At 53.5% G+C, this 20,799-nt stretch overlaps 3 protein-coding genes across 7 annotated transcripts; 2 read left to right on the top strand and 1 right to left on the bottom strand.

Moving 5' to 3' along the window:
* Positions 1 to 2,791: 2,791 nt before the first annotated feature.
* VKORC1 (vitamin K epoxide reductase complex subunit 1) lies at positions 2,792 to 5,161 on the top strand. Of its 2 annotated transcripts, XM_024560415.3 has the most exons (3): positions 2,798 to 3,166; positions 4,113 to 4,222; positions 4,694 to 5,161. In XM_024560415.3, the coding sequence occupies exons 1-3, from the start codon at positions 2,994 to 2,996 to the stop codon at positions 4,900 to 4,902; spliced, it is 492 nt and encodes a 163-aa protein (XP_024416183.1). In that variant the 5' UTR covers positions 2,798 to 2,993; the 3' UTR covers positions 4,903 to 5,161. The 2 variants fall into 2 exon arrangements, with proteins under 2 accessions (XP_024416184.1, XP_024416183.1); XM_024560416.4 differs by lacking the exon at positions 4,113 to 4,222 and having other exon boundaries at positions 2,792 to 3,166.
* A 137-nt stretch (positions 5,162 to 5,298) lies between these two features.
* On the top strand, positions 5,299 to 11,518 carry PRSS53 (serine protease 53). Its single transcript, XM_045195375.2, has 11 exons — positions 5,299 to 6,644; positions 7,587 to 7,607; positions 7,714 to 7,876; positions 8,201 to 8,466; positions 8,610 to 8,764; positions 8,916 to 9,135; positions 9,878 to 10,028; positions 10,115 to 10,359; positions 10,442 to 10,587; positions 10,800 to 11,016; positions 11,257 to 11,518. The coding sequence occupies exons 1-11, from the start codon at positions 6,587 to 6,589 to the stop codon at positions 11,304 to 11,306; spliced, it is 1,692 nt and encodes a 563-aa protein (XP_045051310.1). The 5' UTR covers positions 5,299 to 6,586; the 3' UTR covers positions 11,307 to 11,518.
* Positions 11,519 to 11,593: 75 nt separating this feature from the next.
* On the bottom strand, positions 11,594 to 20,773 carry ZNF646 (zinc finger protein 646). 4 transcript variants are annotated; one of them, XM_045195372.3, is made up of 4 exons: positions 20,635 to 20,773; positions 13,441 to 18,809; positions 12,458 to 12,607; positions 11,594 to 12,170 (listed from the first exon to the last, which is right to left on the bottom strand). In XM_045195372.3, exons 2-4 carry the CDS (start codon positions 18,725 to 18,727, stop codon positions 12,058 to 12,060), a joined length of 5,550 nt encoding a protein of 1,849 aa, XP_045051307.2. In that variant the 5' UTR covers positions 18,728 to 18,809; positions 20,635 to 20,773; the 3' UTR covers positions 11,594 to 12,057. The 4 variants fall into 4 exon arrangements, with proteins under 4 accessions (XP_045051307.2, XP_045051306.2, XP_045051308.2 ...); XM_045195371.3 differs by lacking the exon at positions 20,635 to 20,773 and adding an exon at positions 20,152 to 20,527; XM_045195373.2 differs by lacking the exons at positions 12,458 to 12,607; positions 20,635 to 20,773 and adding an exon at positions 20,152 to 20,527 and having other exon boundaries at positions 11,595 to 12,167.
* Positions 20,774 to 20,799: the final 26 nt, after the last annotated feature.

Raw genomic sequence — 20,799 nt, forward strand, 5'->3', positions numbered from 1 at the left:
TTTAGCAGCACCAACATACTATATATTTTACGTAGTTATTATTTTGCTCATTTTCTTCTCCTCTTATGAAATGTAAGACCAAAGCATGAATATTTGTCTGCTGTACTGATTTATCTCCAGCCCCTAATCCTAGCACATAACAGTGCTCAATAAACATTTGTTTTAAAAAATGAAAGAAATTTATTCTCTGAGCTATTGAAATTAAGTGATCTTGTTATCTATGGCTGGCTTCCCTCAGAATGAGTGATCTAAGAGGAGGCAAGATGGGAGCCGCAGTATCTCTGTGACAGCCTTAAAAGTGACATAGTCATTCCTGTATTACCCTCTTGGGTCAGGTCAGCCCCATTTAGTGTGGGAAAAGACTATACAATGGTATAGGAGATACCAGGAGGTGGAAATCATTGAGGACAATTTTGCAATCTGGCTCTTATAGCCTGGAGGCTGTCAGGGTATGAAAAAGCCCAAAGTAGCCCCTACAGAGAGACTATATGGCTACAAGGATAGACCCTGAGACTATAAGGAGAAAGAGAGAGAGCGGGAGAGCGAGAGCGAGAGTGCTGCTAGGTTATCCCTCAGCTGCTTTAATCTCTCATTGACCCAGTGTTAGCCATCATTGACTGCAGTTATGTGAGCCAGAACTGCCCAGCCACAATTCTCTCCCCAAATTCGTAACCCATAAAAACTATGAGAGAAAATAGTAATTGTTATTGCTTTATGCCATTATTTTTATGGTGATTTATTGAACAGCAATAAGTCCTCTAAGACTCCCATCTCCTGGTATTCATACCACTCTGTAGTCTCTTTCCACATGAGCTTATTGCCTTACACTTCTATAGTTCAGAAGTCAGACAGGAGTCTCACGGGGCTAAAACCAAGATGTCAGTAGTTCCTTTTTGGAGAATCTAGGGGAGAATCTATTTCTTTGCCCTTTCCTGCTTCTAGGGGCCACATGCATTCCTTAGTTCATGACCCCTTCCTCCCTCTTCAAAGCCAACGATGTTGCATCTCACTGTGCCTCTCTTCTGTAGTCACACCTCCATCTGACTCTCTGGTTCGACAGCCCCTTTTCACTTTTAAGGACTCTTGTGATTACATTGGACCCACAGGATAATCTGTCTTTTAAAATCAGCATATTAGTGACCTTAATTCCATCTGCAACTTTAATTCCCGTTTGCCATGTAACCTAACATATTCACAGATCCCAGAAATTAGGACATGGATGTTTGTGGAGACCTTTAGTCTGCCAACCCTGCTCTCTGGTAGAAGAGAAGTGGGCCTGAGAGGAAGCAGCCAGAGAAAGGACATGGGCTAGCAGGAGAGTGACATCACAGACACCAAAGAAGAGAGGTCCCAGGAAGGAGTGCACTACAGTGACTAATACTGTTGGGAAGTCAAGCCTGATAAAAACTGAAAAGTGTCCATTGAATTTAGTGTCCTGATGACACCAGCCATTAGTTGGGGTGGTGTTGGGGGCAGAGAGTATTTTATGGTGTCCTGGGCAGCAAGGAAAAAGAAGTAGAGACTAAGATTATAAAATCTTCCCAAAAACTTGATTGTAAAGGGAGATTTGCTGCTGTTTCTAAAAGTAGGAAAGAGAAGCAGATTTCAGTGCAGATGGGAAGGAAGGAGAGAATTCACCTAGTCCACAGTAAACTTCGAAAGGAGTGACTGTTGGAATGACCCAGGCTCAGGCTTTACCAGGCAGGTGCCATAATAGAAAAAAGGTTAGGATACCATCAGGTTGTGGCTGAGGTAATAGAGATGGAAATGAGGGAGAGAGGGAGCGAGAGGAAGAGGAGGAAGAGAAAGGGAAGGGGAGAGAATGGGAGGGGAGGGGAGGAGAGGAGAGGAGAGGAGGGACCCCCAAAACATGAATTTATTTATAAAATATTATGTATTTATTCTAACATGTTTAAACTTCAGTCACCTTCAAAGTGCTCTCCATTTGATGCAATACACCTATTAAGTCGTTTTTCCCACTGCTCAAAACAGTTTTTGAACTTTCCCTGGCTGGTGTGGCTCAGTGGATTGAGTGCCCACCTGGGAATCAAAAGTATCGCTGATTCAATTCCCAAACTAGGGCACATACCTAGGTCAGTTCCCCAATAGGGGGCGCAATAGAGGCAACCACGCATTGATGTTTCTCTCCCTCCCTTCCCCTCTCTCTAAAAATAAGTAAAAATTCTTTAAAAAAAAAAAGTTTTTGAACTCGATTTTGATGCCTTTTAGTGATCCTGCTGTTTTTTGTTTCACCTCTTCCACATCAGCAAAACATTTCCCTTTGAGGACTTTTTTCATGGGGTGGGGTGGAGAGAAAGTCACTCTGGGGAGATCGGGTGAATAGGGAGGATGGAGCACGGATGTCATGCTGTTTTTTGGTTAAAAACTTCTGAACACTCAGCACGGTGTGGGCAAGTGCGTTCATAAGTCACCCACTATGAATGGGCAAAGGGTTTAAAGAGTCTTCCAAAAAGCTTTGGGGAAGCCAAGCAGCCTCTCACAGCAATGCCAGCCGGTTCGCTGATACAGATGGGTTCGTGGAACACTCATCTAGAAGGGGAAGCCTGTACTATAAGGGGCCCGCCTTCCAGAGGATAGTTCCGCATTGGGGGGAGTGGGGGGTCTCCTCTATATACTCTTAGCCATAATTAATATACATAGGTAATTTTTAAAACTCCAGAGACTCCATTTCCCTTGAGGCATAGCGGCTGCTCGGACTACAAGTCCCATAATGCCTGGCATGCCCCCTAGTCCGTATTTACCCATCCCTGACCTTTAATCTGATTTTCCTGTAACAGCATTCCTCGCTGTTTTGCTACCTCGCCAAAACGCCTACGCCTACGAACTCCCAAGAAAACCCAATTGGATCAGGGAGTGGGAGACCAGGATGTCCCTCACCCAGAAGGGTGGGAGAGGGAGTGACCATATCCTGTCCCGCCCCTGCTCCGTGGCTGGTTTTCTTGCGGCTGGCTCTTGTGGCCGGACCCGGAGACATGGGCGCTACCTGGGGGAGCCCCGGTTGGGCGAGGCTCGCACTGTGCCTCACAGGCTTAGTGCTCTCTCTCTACGCGCTGCATGTGAAGGCGGCGCGCGCCCGGGACCGGGATTACCGTGCCCTCTGCGACGTGGGCACCGCCATCAGCTGTTCGCGCGTCTTCTCCTCCAGGTGCGCGTGGGAGTGGGAGGCTTGGGGCATCGGACTGCTCGTGGGAGCACTGCGTGGGGACCAGGTGTGCATGGCTGCCAGGTTGCCAGATGGTTCTGGAGTCTGGGATTGGCGTGCCAGAAAGCGGATGTATGGGGGGGCCGGGCTGCTTAAGGGGGCACTGCCTGGTGAATGGGTTGTGGTTGTGTCGGAGATAGGAATGCGGGGTGGAGTGGGAGGCAGTGCTGGGGACTGCAGTTATTCTGGGGAGTAACATGTGGATCTGGATTCCAGGGAATAACGGTTACTTGGCAGGCGGGTAATGTAGAATAAACGATGGTGATCCTGAGTATGGCTGTGCTTGGGGATGAGGTGGTCATGTATGGCTGTGCTTGAGGGCCTGGGGTTATTGGGATGACTGAATACAGAGGAAGGGAATGGGCAGCCAGGAAGCTGGAGAATTAAGAGGTCCAGGGCAGACAGAACTCTGCCCCAGATTCCCAGTCTCTGGTGACTAAGTAAAGCAAGGTCAACCGTTATTTCCCACCTTGCCATCTTGTGGGTTTGATCCCGGTCAGGGCACATACAAGAATCAACCAATGAATGCATAAGTAATTGAAACAACAAATTGATGTTTCTCTCTCTTAAATCAATACATAATTTTTTTTAAATAAATTATTGAAGGTCTAGGGTGAAAAGAGGGGCCTAAGGGGGAACCATGTCCACACGGGTCCTGGGAATAGGGGAAGATAAGAGCTAACACACAGATTCCTGATGTGGCCAAAGGGAAGCTTCACCAGGAGGTCATCGACCCTTGACCTCGAGCTAGGATGGGAGGAGTGACGACAATGGGAAGGAGGCCAGCACAGGTGGCTTCTTGGAAATCACCCCTCCAGGACAGGGCCCAAGGCACTGGGTTGACACTCCTTACCTGGGCTTCCCCCCCCCCCCCCCCCCCCGCCACCAGGTGGGGTCAGGGCTTCGGACTGGTGGAACAAGTACTGGGGCCGGGCAGTGTCTTCAATCAATCCAACAGCGTATTCGGTTGCATCTTCTATACACTACAGCTGCTGTTAGGTAACTGTCCCTGTCCCTTCCTTGCAGGCTCCACCCCTTCATGACAGCCCTTCCTTCCTTGGCCAGCCCAGCCCCACCCTTGCAATTTGGGGGACTCATAAAGCTAGCTGACTGGCAGCTGCTCATCACTGAGCACTCTAGGGGTGGTAGCTGATAGGAGCCTTTCAACACCAGTTTAGTAGGAAAGACTCAGAAGTTCTTTTCAGATGGTGTTGGTGGGGAGGCAGGAATCTAAGGGATTATCTTTCATCTCATGTAGATGAAATGTCAGCGGGAAACTTCACTATTTGGGCCCCGGGGATCATTGAACAGATAAGAATGTGAAGGCCTTGGTGAGGCCTGTCAGACCCTCTTACTTTAGAGACTCTTCTCCCACAGCCTCTGCTGTCTGGGTGGCACCATGAAGTCATGGTAATGTTCTAGAGGTGGCCAGTCCCTGAAGCCCACATCTGACCCTTTTTTCCCTTGCAGGTTGCCTCCGGGGCCGCTGGGTATCTATCCTGCTGCTGCTGAGTTCCCTAGTGTCTCTTGCTGGCTCTGTCTACCTGGCCTGGATCCTGTTCTTCGTGCTCTATGATTTCTGCATTGTTTGCATCACTACCTATGCCGTCAATGTGGGCCTGATGGTGCTCAGCTTCTGGGAGGTCCAGGGACCCCAGAACAAGGTCAAGGGGCACTGAGTCCTTACCCCAACCCAGGTTGACCTCTTATGCTCTGCTTTGGCATGTCGACCTTGCCCAAGGGGGACATGTCTGGGTCCATATAAGAGTCTACAACCCGCTTCCACCATACTCCCGACACAGGACAATGGACCAAATGTGCCACACTCTTTCCTCCACCTACTGCCTCTGGCTCTGTCCCCAAGGACTGGTTTCCAAAGCTTCTGCCATTGCCCAAAGAGGGAAGGTTCTAAGCAATAAAATTTCTTAAACTGGCCAAGTCTGAGCCACCTGTCTGCCAGGGATCCTAAGTGTCGGGCCTCCCTGAGTCTTGCCTCCTCTGGGACTGGAAGGATATGAGTCAGGAGAGTGGAGGGCCTGCCTGGGAAGGGTTAGTTCGTTCATTCTCCAGCATGAGGAGTCAGCAAGACCTGGAGTGCCACCAGCCCCCACCCCCAGGAAATAGGCTGGCAGCTTGTCCCTGACGCCCATGGAGGCAGGCCTCCTCTCCTATAAGGGCTAAGCATGCACTTGCAATGGCAAGCTGCCCTTCTGGTTCTACACACGCTTGCTGGGAAGTTCTTCTTATAGTGTAACCTTAACTCTTCTGGCTGCCTTTTCTACCACCCCAAGATAGTCTTGGGGTGGTAGACAGGTTATGTTTTAGATTTGTTTCTCCTAGTATCTATTGAGCACTTACCTGTATGCCAAATACTGTTTAAGGACATGACATGTGTGAACTCACTTAATTCTTATAGCAATGGTATGATGTTGGTACTATTATTATCGCTATCTTGATGAGGAAACTGAGGTACAGAGAGGCTAAGCAATTTGCCTAAGATCACACAGCTAGCGCCTGGATGGGGAGTTAGAGAGCCCTTAGGATTTTAATTCACCAGGGCCCTCTGGCTCCAGCATCAGTGCTCTGCCCTCTATCCACAGCTGCCTCTCTGTTGGCGTTAGGGTTCCTGAACAGTCTGGGCTGGCCTAAGGTAGAAGTCAGGAAGAGAAAAATGATGCACCCTGAATGCTTTCCCCTCCTGACTGAGTCTTCCACCACCAGCAAGAAAGGTGGGCACGACTGTCACCCTGAATGCCAGAAAGGTAGCAGGCCCAGAGAGGTGTTGAAACGAGCCAGTCATAGCTAGCAAGTAGCCGAGAGCCCTGGCCTCTTGACAGCCAACCCTGAACACACTGTATCTGAAGCAAGATGGGAGAAGGTATATGGAATCCACTTGGACCTGGGCCTGGGAGAGAGCTGGGGAAGCTGAAGTGAAAACAGAACTGGGAGGGCCTGCCCATCGTACCCTTCATAGTTATGGGAGGGTAGCTTCCATGCTGGGAGCAGGTTTACTCTATGCCAGGCTCTGGTCTAAGTATTTTTACGTTAAAAAAAAGTCTTGAGTTTTTCAGACAAGGCACAGACAGGCTAACTGCCCAAGGTTACTCATGTGAGTGGGGGAACTGGCGTTTGAACCCAGGTAGTCTGGCCATGGCTAAGGCCCAGCCAATGTTGGTGAATAAATAGCCCAGGGTCACACAGCTACAGCCGAAGAACTAGGAGCCGCTGGCTCCCCGCCAGCCCAGGAAAAGCAATGACACCTGACTCCTAGCCAACTGGGGGCGGAGCAGAGGTGGAGCTATGGAGACCCAGGTGGCCTGAGAACCACAGCACGGGCAACAAGCAGAGTGGCCTGGAACAGCAATGAAGCAGAGCTGGGGACCAGGGCTGCTTATCCTGGGAGCTGTGCTCCTCATAGAGGGTGAGCCACTTGTGATTGAGGGGTGGGGAAGTGGTATGTGAAGGTTCAGGGGACACCTTCTGCCACAGCAGCCTCTGCAGCTTGGTGTGTGTGTGAGGAAGACTGCCTGTACGGTGACAGTCTACTTATAGTGACATAACTGTCTGCCTGTGTGTGTGGGGAGATGAATGTGGCTGCCTGTGTCAAAATGGGTGATTTTCTTGGGCTGGATTATAGTCTGTCTGCAGGAACTGTCATAGTGCCTGTACCCTGTGTGTGTACCCTGTGCCCGTTTGCCTCTCTACTTCCAGGGAGACCTTAGGCAAGTTCTGAGGCCCTTTAGCCTCAGTTCCCTGGTCTTTACATATGTCCCATCTCTCCTGGCTCAGATGCTCAATGGGTGTGTTTGTGTGTGCCTATTATGGGGAAGGGCAGGGGACTCCTTGGGAGAGTCTGGCAGTTTCTGGAAAGGTGGAGGAGTCTGAGTCGTCAGAATGGGTGGGGTGAGCCTCAATCCCTCAGAGCCCTCCCTCATTTGGACATGACACAGGACTCTAATCCTTCCTCTTAGGCTTCCTTTGCTGAGGGCACAATTAAGCTAATGCTCTCACTTACATAGGCTGCCTCCCTGACTCAGTGGCGAGGGCAGGAGTTGGGGGTTCTGAAGCCTGGAGGAGGGATGGCCTAGTCCCAATCTAAATCCTGGGCCCTGCTCCTTGGGCCCTGGCGTGCTGAGCACAGCTGAGGGAGGATAATTAATTACGGAGCATATGCTCTGAAGAGGTCCTAATAAAAGCTGTTTCTTGACCTCATATAAATATTTTCATTCTGGGAGGGGCTGGTGAGGTAGCCACAGAGTCATACTCAAGGGCCCAGGCCCTGTCCCCCAACTGTCACCTCCACCAAAGCTGGGCCAGGCAGGCAAGGCTTCCCCACGTCTCACCTGTGTCTTTCTCTTCCTAGGTCTTCAAGCAGCTCAACGTGGTAAGCTCTGCACACATGGGGCCTGGGTCTCACTTGGATCCGGGTCAGACTCTGGGCGAGGGCAGGATGGGGGCCTGCTGTTAGCCTGACCCACCCCTCTCTACAGCCTGTGGGCAGCGTGGCCCTGGCCCCCCTGAACCTCAGGAGGGCAACACAGGGCGTGGCGAGTGGCCGTGGCAGGCCAGCGTGAGGAGACAGGGCATCCACATCTGCAGTGGGTCCCTGGTGGCAGACACCTGGGTCCTCACCGCTGCCCACTGCTTTGAAAAGTGAGTTGTGGCTGGGGTCAGACAAGGTTTCTGGCTTTGAGGGTGGGTGATTTGTCCCCAAACTCCACCAGAGGGATCCCTGCCCCTGAAATAACAAAGAGCATTTATTTAGACTATGCTATGTGCCAGATACTCATTATCAAGTAAAGCTTAACGACCTTCATGGTAGAAGCCTTACAAATGAGAACAGCTCGGGAGAAGGAAGGACCTTGCTTAAAGCCATGGGCTGATACTTATCCATTTTTCACCTGCCTTGTTCTGTCTTCTTTGGTGTCACTGTCTCCCTTTGTGTTCCATGACTGGGCCTTGTCCCTCTCCTTCCAGGGCCACAGTGACAGAACTGAATTCCTGGTCAGTTGTCCTGGGCTCTCTGCAGCGTGAGGGGCTGAGCCCAGGCGCTGAGGAGGTGAGGGTGGCTGCTCTGCAGCTTCCCAGGGCCTATAACCATTACAGCCAGGGCTCAGACCTGGCCCTGCTACAGCTCGCCCACCCCACGGCCCACACACCCCTCTGCTTGCCCCGATCTGCCCATCGCTTCCACTTTGGGACCTCTTGCTGGGCTACTGGCTGGGATCAGGACACCAATGATGGTAAGTGCTGTCCCAGACTAAAGCCCAAAGAGGCACTCCACTTGCCCATGGTCACACAGACTCAGCTGCCAGCTGTCCCTGCTTCTAGTCTCCCTTGTTCCCCAGAGCCCAGACTCTGGCCCCAATCTCCTGTCTTTTGCCAGCTCCCAGGACCCTACGGAATCTGCGCCTGCGTCTAATCAGCCGCCCCACGTGTAACTGTCTCTACAACAGGCTGCACCAGCGGCTGCTGGCCAGCCCAGCCCGGCCTGGGATGCTGTGTGGGGGTGCCCAGCCTGGGGTGCAGGGGCCCTGTCAGGTCTGAGGGGGAGGAGAGGGGAAGGGAGCAGAAAGGGAGGGGTTCTGGCTTCAGGCTGGGTCAATCCACAGGGATGGGTGGAAGGGCTGCAGAGGATGTCTGCCCAGGGCTGGGGCTCATGGTCTGTCCTTGACTCCGTTGCCTGCTCCAGGGAGATTCTGGGGGTCCCGTGCTGTGCCAGGAGCCTGATGGACACTGGGTTCAGGCTGGGATCATCAGCTTCACATCAAGCTGTGCCCAGGAAGACACTCCTGTGCTGCTGACCAACATGGCTGCTCACAGCTCTTGGCTGCAGGCTCGAGCTTGGGGGGCAGCCTTTCTGACCCAGAGCCCAGAGACCCTGGAGATCAGTGATGAGGACAGCTGTGTAGGTAAGAGCAGAGGCTGTTAAGAGTGTGACATGTGGGGATGCCCAGGCCTGCATGAGGACTTCTGGGCAGCTGGTAGAAGCCACTTAGAATAATTGACACAGGGCATCCACAACTGCCATATGCTAACTAGGGGGCCTTTAAGGCCCGACCCTTTGAGCCCCTACAATGGGAACAGCCCCATTTAGGGCTGAGAGGCATAGACACTTCAAAACTTTATGGGTTTGGAGTTTAGGTAAGAAGAGGGGTCTCTGTGATCTGGCTGAAAGGTTTCGAGGTTAGCTGCAAGTTTCCAAGCAGGGACCCAGTGAGACTGGACAGGGCATGGCTCCCACTCAGAATTCTAGCATAAAGTGACTAACATGCAAATTGCATGCAAAATAATTCCTTGGACGGAAGTTGTGTTGATGGGAAGAGAAGCACTAGTGAGCCAGGAATTCTGGGGCCAGTCCAAGCCTGGAGTGGTGCAGACAGATGGAGTGGAGAAATGATGAGCAGGCTACTCCCTTGAGGCTGGACCATCAGGGTTAAAAGCTTAGGCCCTGGATTTTGAATATCAAATCTACGTACCTCTAGTTACTGAGCTAGAAAGTCACTTAACCTCTCTGAACTTTGGTTACAAGGCTAACAAAATTCAACTTTAAAGGCTGTTGTGAGGATCTGATAGTACATGGGAAGCGCTTAGCACAGGTTCTGGCATGCAGTGAGCACTTTGCAAGAAGGCAGATGGTGTAATCTGTTTCAGCCTGCGGAACCTTGGGAAGAGAAGGTGCCCAAGCAGAATCCCCCTCCCCATGGCCCTGGGATGCCAGGCTGAAGCACCAGGGGAAGCTGGCCTGTGGTGGAGCCCTGGTATCAGAGGAGGTGGTGTTGACTGCTGCCCACTGCTTCATTGGGTGAGCCCTGTCTCCCTCACCTTTGTGACCCCCCATCCTTGCTGGCAGCCCTGCCACCCAATGCTGTCAGTGCTGTCTCCGCACAGGCGTCAGAGCCCAGAGGAATGGAGCGTAAGGCTTGGGGCTGGACCAGAGGAACACAGCCTCAAGCAACTCATCTTGCATGGGGCTTACACCCACCCAGAGGGGGGCTACGATGTGGCCCTCCTGCTACTGGCCCAGCCCGTGACATTAGGTCCCAGCCTGCGGCCCCTCTGCCTGCCCTATGCTAACCACCACCTGCCTGATGGGGAACGTGGCTGGGTCTTGGGGCTGGCCCACCAAGGAGCAGGTATGTAGGGTGGGGCCACCACCAGCTGTCCATTCAGCCTAGAGGCCACTGGGGCAGCCAGGTCTTTGCCCCCTCACCACAGGCACCAGCTCCCCTCAGACAGTGCCTGTCACTTTCCTGGGGCCCAGAGCCTGCAGCCGGCTGCAAACTACCCTTGGAAGCAATAGTATCCCCATTCTGCCAGGGATGGTGTGTACCAGTGTTGTGGGTGAGCCACCCCGCTGTGAGGTAAGCCTCAGTCCTCCAAACCTTATCCCACAGACCCCTGGCATCCTCACCCTACAGCTCATGTACAAGACCTGCCTCTCACCTGAAACTCAGCCTTTCTGCCAACTGGCACCCAAAAAGCCAGAGCCTCAGGCCAGCCCCTAGCCCCTTCTGCCCCTTGCAGCTGCCTAGGGGTAAGAGGAAGTCACCTAGTGCCACCTGAACTCTGACAGGGCCTGTCTGGGACACCACTGGTGCATGAGGTGCGGGGCACATGGTTCCTGGCTGGGCTACACAGCTTTGGAGATGCCTGCCAAGGCCCCACACAGCCTGCGGTCTTCACAGCACTCCCCGCCTATGAAAACTGGATCAGCAGTTTGGACTGGCAGGTCTACTTCACTGAGGAGCCAGAGCCGGAGGTTGAGACTGGAAGCTGCCTGGCCAATACGAGTATGTGGCCCTGGGGCCTTCCTGCTGACACTTCCCTCTCCAGACCCCTTCTCTCTGTCTAGGAAAAGAGCTGTTCTGAGTCACCTCTAGCTGCCCTGGGTGGGATGGAACAATAGATCCATCTGGATTCAAATTCTGGCTCTCCATCTTTGTGACTTCGAACAGACCTTCCAACCTCTCTGAACCTGTTTTCTCATCCATCATGGGGGCTAAGTAGCACCTCTTCCCTCTTCCTTCCAGGGAGGGAGATTTGTGAAGATGAGGCCACCGCCCCCGCTTCCTCTCCCTGATGGGCCAACCAGCTGGCTGTTGACAGGTGGCTCTGCCTCACATCACTGCCTCAGCCCCTGCATGCCTCACTCACAGCTCCAGACATTGGGGCGGGCCCAACAGCTCAGTGGGCTCTGGGAAGGAGCCTGCCCGGATCATCAGCTGCCATTTCTCAACCCTGCAGGACAGGGAGATGTCCCCTGTGGATATTCCCCACTCTCACCTCTGCTCTCTGACGCAGGTGTCCCAGCTTTTCCTGTTCTCCATCCCCTCAGATACAATCACACCAGCCACATACTTTCAAAACCTTTTTTGGGGGGTGGGGGGGGTGTGATTTTCCTTTTTTAAAACTTAAATAAATTGTTACAAAATAGACTTTAGAAAATAAGTTACAAATTGTAGCAAAAGGCCCCCCTTCCACAGGCAACGATCCTACCCCTGGCTTTTGCTGAATCTGCCTCTCCCTAGTGTTGGAATCTGGCTGGTGAAGGTGGCCCGACATCATGGCAGACCCTGGCACCAGGTTTCTCGCAGAACTGGTCATAATGAATAGCACAGTGACAAAGGCTGGGGAAAGAGGTCCTTCAAGGGCAGGGACACGAGGAACACCTCACCCCTGCTTGGGAAAGAAGTCAGATCTGGGTCTTCTTTGCAAGGGGAGAGGAGAATGGATGGGGATGCCCAAACTACTCCTGAGTAGAACATGGAGATCAAGCCTTTCCCTGCAACCAGCACTCCTGCCCTGTACTCTGATCTTTGGAGACTTGAAGTTCAGAGGGAGAAGCTGAGATCTGCAGGCCACTGGGGTGAAGGGTCCAGGAGTGGGGTCGTGGAGGTGGGTGGAGGGGGCAATGACTGGCCCACCGCTGATGCCTTTGAAGCTTCTGGGGGAAGAGAGAGAGAGGTTACTGAGGGAGCCACTCCACACAGCTTGACTCCCCTTCCTAGCCCTGCCCATGGCCCCAGGAACTTGTATGACAACCCAAGAATCCTAGGACTTCCAATTATTTTCCCAGACTTGGCTAACTGGCTCCTCACTCATTCCCTTGAGGTCACAAGAAATCTTTTATTCTGAAAGCCATCTCACCAGCTCTCTCAAGGGAATCTCACCCACCATCCCCTCCTTCCCTAACACTCTCTGGTCAAGGGCCTCCCATCTCAGGACACCCACCCTTGGTGGCCACTAAATGGAATGGGTCCTGGGAGATCTCTAGAGGAGGTGAAGCAAACAAGCCCAGTGCTTGCTGAAGGAACAGGCTGTCCCACTCCTCCACAGCCTCATTTTCCAGCCCGGCTGGGTGGAGGTGAATCTGGAGATTCCCTGATAGAGAAGGGAGATAGGGGTTAATGACTGTTGTTGCTCCAGCTGGGCCTGGCTTCAAAGAAACAATTATCTGTGACTCAGTCCTCTAGTTGAACATGTGCTGGTCATAGGGGGTGTGCAGGTAGAAAGGGTGGTTTGGTTGGATCCTAAAAAGGACATACCCAGCAGAGAAAGAAGAAAAGGGTTGAATAAAGGGAAGGAGACGTGATGTGAGGCAATACTGGTAGGAAAGGACCGAAGGTCTAGTTTCCAAGAAAAGAGGAGGGGGAGCAGAGACTAGATGTAGGGAAAGAGGGGCAGGGGGCTGGGGGCCAATCAATGACCCTGTTTCTCCGTACTGAAACCACAAAGTCCAGCCTGGGGAGTGCCTCCCACACCCCATTCCTCATTCCCTGGCTCCCTGCCTACTCCAGGAAAGAGAAGCTAGATCACCTGTCTCTGGGAATCATAACTGGCTGGATCAGGAGGATTCCCAGATGTAGTAGCCAGACGGTACCCAGTTGCCTCCACTTCCAAAACAGAAAGACTACTCTTTGGTTCTGGCACAGCAGAGGAGCCTAGAAGGCTGCCTCTACCCATGACCACTCCTTACCCCACCCCACCATGCTATTTATTTACCTGACTCAGGGGCTCATATCTAGACCACCCAAAAGGCAGCATCCTCAAACTAGTTTTCTTTCTATACCCAACTTCCTGACCACCTCATAGAATGCACGTGACCATCTCCTCTCACTCCTTGCTCTCCCATCACCTTGGGGCCAGATGTTGCCCTCCATCATGTCTACCTCCTCTGGGGTCCTTCAGTCCTCTGCCCATTCATACCCACGTACCAGAGTTGGCCACTGTCCATTCCTCCTGGTGCTGCTGCTGGTGCTGCAGAAAGCTGACGCGGCGGCGGAAGTGGCGGGGACAATGAGGGCAGGTGAAAGGCCCCTCCTGGGGTGCATGGACCCGCCCATGGCCCTCCAGCCGGGCAGCTGTCCGGAAGGCCTTGCCACAGATGCTACAGCGATGACGCTTGGGGTCTGTGTGGGTCCTGCCATGGTTTTTGAGGGAAAGCAGGTTGGGTAGAAGTTTGGGGCAGAGAGAGCAAGGATAGAGTCCAGTGGTGTGGGCCTTCTGGTGGTTTAGCAGGCTACCAGCATGGCGGTAGGAACGCCCGCACTGGGCACAGCGGAAGGGCCGCTCTTCATCTTCAGCCACTGTGGACTTTACTCTCTGCCCTCCATTAGCTTTCTGAGTACTCTCTCCTGGGGTCCTAGGGGGACCTGATGGGACCTTCTGGGCTTTTCCTTGATGAGGGAGATCCACCTCATCCTCCACAGTCCCAGCTTCAGGACCTCTGGCATCCTCTATCTGGGGTGGCACCTGACTAAGGCCCCTGGCATGAGTTGGCAGGTGGCTGACTAGTTCATGTTGGGACTGAAAGGCCTTGCCACAGTCAGGGCAAACAAAGGTCTGGGCAGCTATGTGGTTGTGGCTGTGACTCTTAGTGGCCACAGAATTCAAGAATTCCTTGGAGCAAAGCAGGCAATAGTGGCTGTCTGTTTTATGGGTGTGGTGGTTCGAGAGGCCTTCTGATTGGCAGCAAGTCTTACCACAACGACAGCAGGAAAAGGGGTGGCTCTCTGGTTGGAGCTGAGGGCTACTGCCTCCATTGTCCCAGCTATCCACATGACTCAGACTAGGTCCATTGGGCTGGCTGTTGCCAAGGTGGCAAGGGTTTATGGTGACACTGTCCCCTGATTCGTCTTCTGGTTTGGTCAGTACATGACCTTGAGGGGCCCAATCTCCAATATGATTCACTGGTCCCCCATCTCCTCGCCACCCATCTGCTTGCCCCAGGCCCGAGGATACTGGCTCTGTAGCTTCTGAACCTGCTGCCTGCTGGATGGGGCTATGACTCTGCTCCCCTGGCCTCGTGGCTCCATACTCCAACTGGGGTCCTAACTCAGTAACACCTGATCTGTCCTCTAGTCCCTTGTCATCAGCCAGGTTCCCCTTGCTGCCCTCTGTGCCACCAGGGCCTTCCTGACCCCTTTTGGTCTCTTCCTCATGCTCTCGTAGGTGCCGCTCCAGAGAACCCCGGCCAGGGAAGCCCCGGCCACAGAGGGCACAGCGGACAGCTGCCCGCCGGGATCGCCCTGCTCGCCGCCGCCGGTTCTCCGAGTGCAGCCTCTGGTGGTCCTTTAAGGCCATGACGTTGGTGTAGGTCTTGGGGCAGGTAGGACATCTGTACTGGCCTGTCTCATGGCCACACTGGTGGTTCAGGAGGTTGCCTGCATGGCGATAGTTCCGCCCACACTGCCCACACCGGAAGGGCCAATCTTCCCGAGTCAGTTTTTGGGTGCCCTCACCCCTGCCCCGCTCGATGTGGATTCGCTGGTGGCTCGCCAGCTGTTTCCGCAGCCGAAACGCCTTCCCACACTCGCTGCAGCGGAATCGCCGGGGATCTGCATGGATGCGCCGGTGGTTCTTGAGGGACATGAGGTTTGAGAAACCTTTGGAGCAGGCCTGGCAGCCAAAGTGGCCAGTCTGGTGGCTCTGCCGGTGATTAATGAGGCTGCCAGCATGCTTGTATGACCGGCCGCACACCTCACAGCTGAAGGGCCGCTCAGAGCTAGCCTCAGTCTGGCAGCCCTTCTCTGCAGTCTCCAACCTTAGCTCCATCGCCTCCCCCTTCACAGTGGTATCCTCCCAGGCCTCTTCTTTCACCCTTGCCACCTCCTCTGAGGGCTCTACTTTAAGTTCCTCTTGGAACTTCACCACTTCTGCCTGCCCCAGCTGCTCCTCTGCCACATTCTGGGGCTCACTGCTGCCTCCTTCCTCTGGGATGGGCCGCACCTGGGGCTCAGAGCCTTTGCAGTGTGGGTGGTTTCGCAGATGATTGCGGTAGGCAGCCAGGTTGGGGTAGCAGCGGGAGCAGACAGGGCAGATGTAGTCTCCAGTCTGGTGGATCTTGCGATGGTTCACTAGGCTGCCCCCATGGCGATAGGTTTTGCCACACTGGTTGCAGCGGAAGGGGCGGGGCTGGTCCTCCAGAGAACTTTCCCCAACCTGCATGCAGAGGCTGTCTGTAACCTGGGAACCTACTCCCTCTCCAGACTCTGTGACTCCATGCTCTGCAGAGAGAGAGGTCACTGTACCCTCAAACACACCACCTGCAACCATTTCTGTGGCATCACCTGACTCTCCCAAGTGGCTGGGAGTCTTGTCTGTGGTGTTCACAGAACTCTGACTTTGGTGGTGCCGCTCCAGGCTCCCCAGGTCATCATAGGTCTGACCGCAGCAGCCACAGATATGCCCATAACCAGCTCCATCCAGTGCCTCCACCTCCCGCTGCAGCTGATTCAACAGCTCTGCTTCTGAGAGCTGCAGTGGGGTACTGAGAGTGGAAGCCACCACTGCTGATCCTTCATCTTCCCCCTCCTCCTCCGAGCCCTCCGTCATGCCAGAGGAGTCATGAGCCTGACGCTGGTGAAGCCTGTAGCCAGCACGCCCAGGAAAGATCATGCCACAGAGGCAGCAGAGGAAAGGCTGTGCTGGGGCTGCCTCCCCAGGCCTGTGGTTCTGGAAGTGGCTACGCAGGGCAGGTAGAGAGTCAAACTCCTTTGGGCAGAGGGAGCACTGATAGATGTCTGGTGGGTGGCAGGGCCTGTGGCTCAGCAGGCCAGTGGCATGGGGGAAAGAATGTCCACAGTCAGAACATGTGTGGGAAACTTCAGCCTGCCAGCTAGTGACATCTTCAACAGAGTGGGAGGAGGAACTGGGCTGGCCAGTGGCTACTTTCTGGTCTTCATCCACCCCAGTGAGGCCATCACAGGAGCGTGTCCCATTGCTTTCCTCATCACCTGGGATATCCAAGTTGTCAACAAAACAGGCCTCCTTTTCCAGTCCTTTCTCAGGACCTCTACTCTCTTTATCACTCTGGAAACAGGCCTCATCCCTCTCAAGCCCACATTTGTCTCTTTCAGCTTGAGCCTGCAAACAGCCCATGTCACTTTCTAAGTTCTTTTCTGCTCCACTAGGCCTTTCCCCTGAAGGGTCCTGGGGACAGTCCACGCCCTCACTGTTTTCTACCAACTCCTGGGCCCAGTTCCCATCTGATGGGAGTTTGGCTTCTCTGCCACCCCCAGCACTGCCAGCCCGCCTCCAGTGCCGCCTGCTCCGCCGTCGACTGTGGCGTCTCAAATGGTTCTTCATGGCAGCCATGGTGTGGAAGTGCTTGGCACAGGCCCCACAGCTGAAGTCCCCAGTCTGGTGAGTCTGCCTGTGGTTGATAAGGCTGCCAGAGTGGCGATAGCTCTTTCCACAGTCTCGGCAAGCAAATGCCCGAGGAGGTGACACCCTGGCCTTTGTTCTGCTATTTTCCCCTGCCCCATGGGTCTGGCCATGTTGTTTAAGGCTCTCACGGTCTTGAAAGGGCATCCCATACATGCTACTTATCTGTGGTGCTGTCCTATCTGCTACTGGAGAAACATCAGTGGCCTCTTCTTTATGTTTCCACCCATTCCCCTGATCTGAACATGGGGCTGCCTCTGCTCCCACTGGGTCAGGTTCCACCTTGAGATGGCTGGAGGGACCTTCAGACCCTGAGCCTGTACTGCGGCGAGCAGACTTACAATGGACCCGCACGTGGTTGCGCAGGGCCATAAGGTTGGGGTACTTGCGGGGACAGAGTGAGCACTGGTACTCTCCTGTCTGATGGCTGTGGCGGTGATTCACCAGGCTCCCCCGGTGGCGGTAAGCCCGACCACATTCATTGCACTTATAGGGCCGGTAGTCTAGGGTGGTGGTGGGGACCTCTCTCTGTTTGTGGGTGGTTTCAGCCAACAGCATGGGAGCTGGTGGCTCAGATGGCTGCCCATCCTCCGCAGGTCCTTGCCGGGGTCTGTGATGAGCCCGCACATGGTTTTTGAGAGCAGCTGCATTGTACAGCTGCTTTGAACAGATGGAACAGGGATAGACACCTGTCTGGTGGCTCTTGCGATGGTTGATAAGGCTCCCAGCATGGCGGTAAGTACGGCCACAGTCTCCACAGCGGAAAGGTCGGTACTCCTCCAGGACACTGTCCTCCAGCTCTCCAGAGCCATTCAGCATCAGTGTACTAGGGAGCTGGTCCCAGCTGCTCTCATCTGTGTGCCCATTGGTGGTGGGCATCCCTTTCTCTTCCTCCAGCTGCTCCTGCCTTTCTCCTTCATGGGACTGCTGGTGTTCCAGCAGCTCCTGGGGAAGGCGAAACGCACGGGGGCAGTGGGGACACTGGTAAGGCCGATATTGAGCATGGAGTCGGGAATGGTTCTTCAGAGCCATGAGGTTAGAGAACTCTTTGAAGCAGATGGCACAAGGGTAGATGCCCAGAGTGTGGCTCTGGCGGTGGTTGGTAAGGCTCCCAGCATGCTTGTAAGTCTTGCCACATTGACTACACTTGTACCGCCGCTCTTCCTCAGCAGGAGGGGACTGAGTGGGTTCCTGGGCCCCTGTGAAATTCACCACTGATTCAGCCAAGTACTGTTCCAAATTGCTAAGGAGGCTGTTGGCTGGAGTGGGGAGCGGTGGGGCTCTGGAAGAGTTGGTGGTGAGCCCCCAGCCCTCTGCACCCTCCTCAGGATTTGGCTGGCTTTCCCAGCCCTCTCTTAGTCTGGTGCGTGGATTTTCCCAGGTGTGCAGAGCTGCCATGTGGTCAGGCCCAGATGCACAAGCAGATGTCTCTTCAGCATTTTTCTGACTTCCCCAGCTTTCTCCATGGCCAACCCTCTCATCCCAAGAGTCAGTGGACACTGTCTCCCCCTGTATCTGTGGAGTGGCTTCCTTGGGGTGGCCCTCAGGAGCATGAGTCCTCATGTGGCTCTTGAGGGCCATAGGGTTGGTGAAGTCTTTGCCACAGGAGGTACAGGGGAAAAGGCCAGTCTCGTGGGTACAGCAGTGGTTGACCAAGCTCCCTGGGTGATGGTAGCCCGTTCCACACTGCTGACAGGGCCGAGGGATGGTGTCAGCCTCCACACTGTCCTGGTTGGAGGATGAATGAAGCAGTTCGCGGTGCCTTGACAGCTCCAGGAGGCTAGAAAAGTGGCACTGACAGTCACAGCAGCTGAGTGAGGTGGGCGCATCCTCCATGGGACTGTGTGGCAGAAACCTGGAGGTTCAGGAAGAACAGGCAGGTAGTAGCAGCATCTTCCTCTGGTGGTGGGGCCAAGGCCTAGGAAGAAGGAGCAGTGGTCAGAAGGCCTGAATTAACTTTGAGTCTTGGTTCTATAGGTAACAAGTTCACCACAGGTCACAGAGAGGTTCCCTAAGCAACAATGCCCAGGGACCTGCTTTCTACTGGATCTAATCTAGAAGCACCATCATTTAAGGACACCCTATACACAAGCTCCCCAAATATGGGAGCTTCCCTAATAGGTATAGATGAGGAAAGTTTGGAGGAATGGAACTGACCACTGATCACAGATCTATTAACCTGTTCTTCAGACCAAATCCAAAAAGTTCTACTGCCCCTATCTTCTCTCTATAATCTAAAAAAGAGAGAGAGACTTTAGAGAAAGAGAAACATCAACTTGTTGTTCCACTTATTTATGTATGAATTGGTTGGTTTTTGTATGTGCCCTGACTGGAAATTGAACCCATACTGTTGATGTATCAGGTCAACTCTCTGACTGAGCTACCAAGTCAGAGCTCTCTGTAATTCTAAAACAATCTATCCATCTCCTGTGACATCTTTAAAGGAAACCTGAACCTTTTCTAGGATTTTCAGTAAGAGTTGTCCAGTCCTCCCTCCTTCACCCCTCAGCTAAACAGAGTAGCCTAGAGGCACTGAAAAAGCAGCCTTTCTCCAGTTGACAGACAGATGAAGGCCTGAGAGATGAAGTTAGGGGTCCCCTCCAGAGAAGGGGCCGGCTAGCTCTCCCACATCTCCTATGTGATCCTTTTAGGGTCACAAAGTCTCCTTTCTAAAAGACTCTATTGGTCACTTCCTGCACATATTTCCCCAAACCCAAACTATCTTCCATCATGGAAATTCCATCCTATTTCTGGTTCTTTACCCCTACCTTTTTCTTTCCTACACCTCCTCACTATAGCCTCACCACTGCCCCCTTCTCAGTTCTCTATCTCCTGTCATAATACTGATGATGACAGCAATGCATGCTAATTGAGCACTACCATGTGCCGGGCACTGTGCTAAATAAAGAATATTCATTGTGTCACTTAATCTCTGTAACACAGCAAAGCCAGTTGTTCCAGTATACACACGAGCAAAACCACTGATTGAGGTAATCTTTCCAAAAGCCTTTGCCCTCTCCATAGCATGACCCTGTCCCTTCTAAATCACCTTGGCTTTCTGACTGATTCTTCACTTCCATCGGACCCCAATAACAACCATCCCCGACTAAACCCCCTCATTGAAGCTGCTCCCCGAGCTCTCACTTCATAAAGCCCGTCGCTCAAGACTGAATCTCTTCTACTGATCGTACGATCTCCTGACCAACTGAGTCCTCTCGCCTCACTTATCTTCTCGGCCAATTTCCTCTTAGGACCCCTACCTCGCACAGTTGGCCCCTTCTCGTTCCCGCCGCGGGTGCGTCAGTTGAGGACCGCGAACGGGAGCGCGCCTGCGCACTGGGACCCTCACCCTAACTGCAGCCGCGCGCCCCAAGGGGTGGCTGTGTTGGAGCTCTCGCGCTCCGACACGCGCACGCTCCGCCAGGGCTCCCAGGATGTGGGAGAGGAGGGAAAGAAGGAAAGGCGAAGGGGGAGAAGGAAGGAGGCAGAGCAGAGAGGGCGCAGCTGGCAAGAGCCAGGAGTCTACCCCCAGCTCCGCGGACACTTCCTATTGTTACTAGGAAACAGGAAGTGTTCTAGCCCCAAAAGCTTCCCGGTGAAACCTCCTCCTAGAGAACACTTCCTGACCAGCCTTCAAGCACCCGTTCTACATAGACACACTTCCGGCGCTAAGGCAGATGTAGCTAAAACGCAACTCTGACCCCGCCCACACAGGTCAAAGCGCGGCGTCGTTTAGTACTAACCTTAGCCACACTTCCGGCAAGAGCAGTTAGAGTTGATCTAGTGCATATTGGCTGAGCGCAGGAGAGGGGGAAAATGGTTTTGCACCCATAGCTTCCGTACTTCGGTGACAGTTTTAGTGAGGCTCCCTGAAAAACTCCTCAAGACAGATGGAGAGAGCTTCATGC

Source organism: Desmodus rotundus, chromosome 1 (genome assembly GCF_022682495.2).
Source record: "Desmodus rotundus isolate HL8 chromosome 1, HLdesRot8A.1, whole genome shotgun sequence".
Lineage (NCBI taxonomy): Eukaryota > Metazoa > Chordata > Mammalia > Chiroptera > Phyllostomidae > Desmodus > Desmodus rotundus.

What these genes read in the sequence shown, in the direction of transcription:
- ZNF646 (XM_045195372.3), bottom strand. Translation starts at nt 18,727, where the DNA reads ATGGAGGATGCGCCCACCTCACTCAGCTGCTGTGACTGTCAGTGCCAC. An exon ending in ATGGACAGTGGCCAACTCTG is followed by an intron (nt 12,608 to 13,440) that starts GTACGTGGGTAT and finishes CTTCTCTATCAG; the next exon opens with GGAATCTCCAGATTCACCTC. An exon ending in CCATTTAGTGGCCACCAAGG is followed by an intron (nt 12,171 to 12,457) that starts GTGGGTGTCCTG and finishes CTCTTCCCCCAG; the next exon opens with AAGCTTCAAAGGCATCAGCG.
- VKORC1 (XM_024560415.3), top strand. Translation starts at nt 2,994, where the DNA reads ATGGGCGCTACCTGGGGGAGCCCCGGTTGGGCGAGGCTCGCACTGTGC. An exon ending in TCGCGCGTCTTCTCCTCCAG is followed by an intron (nt 3,167 to 4,112) that starts GTGCGCGTGGGA and finishes CCCCGCCACCAG; the next exon opens with GTGGGGTCAGGGCTTCGGAC. An exon ending in TACACTACAGCTGCTGTTAG is followed by an intron (nt 4,223 to 4,693) that starts GTAACTGTCCCT and finishes TTTCCCTTGCAG; the next exon opens with GTTGCCTCCGGGGCCGCTGG.
- PRSS53 (XM_045195375.2), top strand. Translation starts at nt 6,587, where the DNA reads ATGAAGCAGAGCTGGGGACCAGGGCTGCTTATCCTGGGAGCTGTGCTC. An exon ending in TGATGAGGACAGCTGTGTAG is followed by an intron (nt 9,136 to 9,877) that starts GTAAGAGCAGAG and finishes AATCTGTTTCAG; the next exon opens with CCTGCGGAACCTTGGGAAGA. An exon ending in GCTGGCCCACCAAGGAGCAG is followed by an intron (nt 10,360 to 10,441) that starts GTATGTAGGGTG and finishes CCCTCACCACAG; the next exon opens with GCACCAGCTCCCCTCAGACA.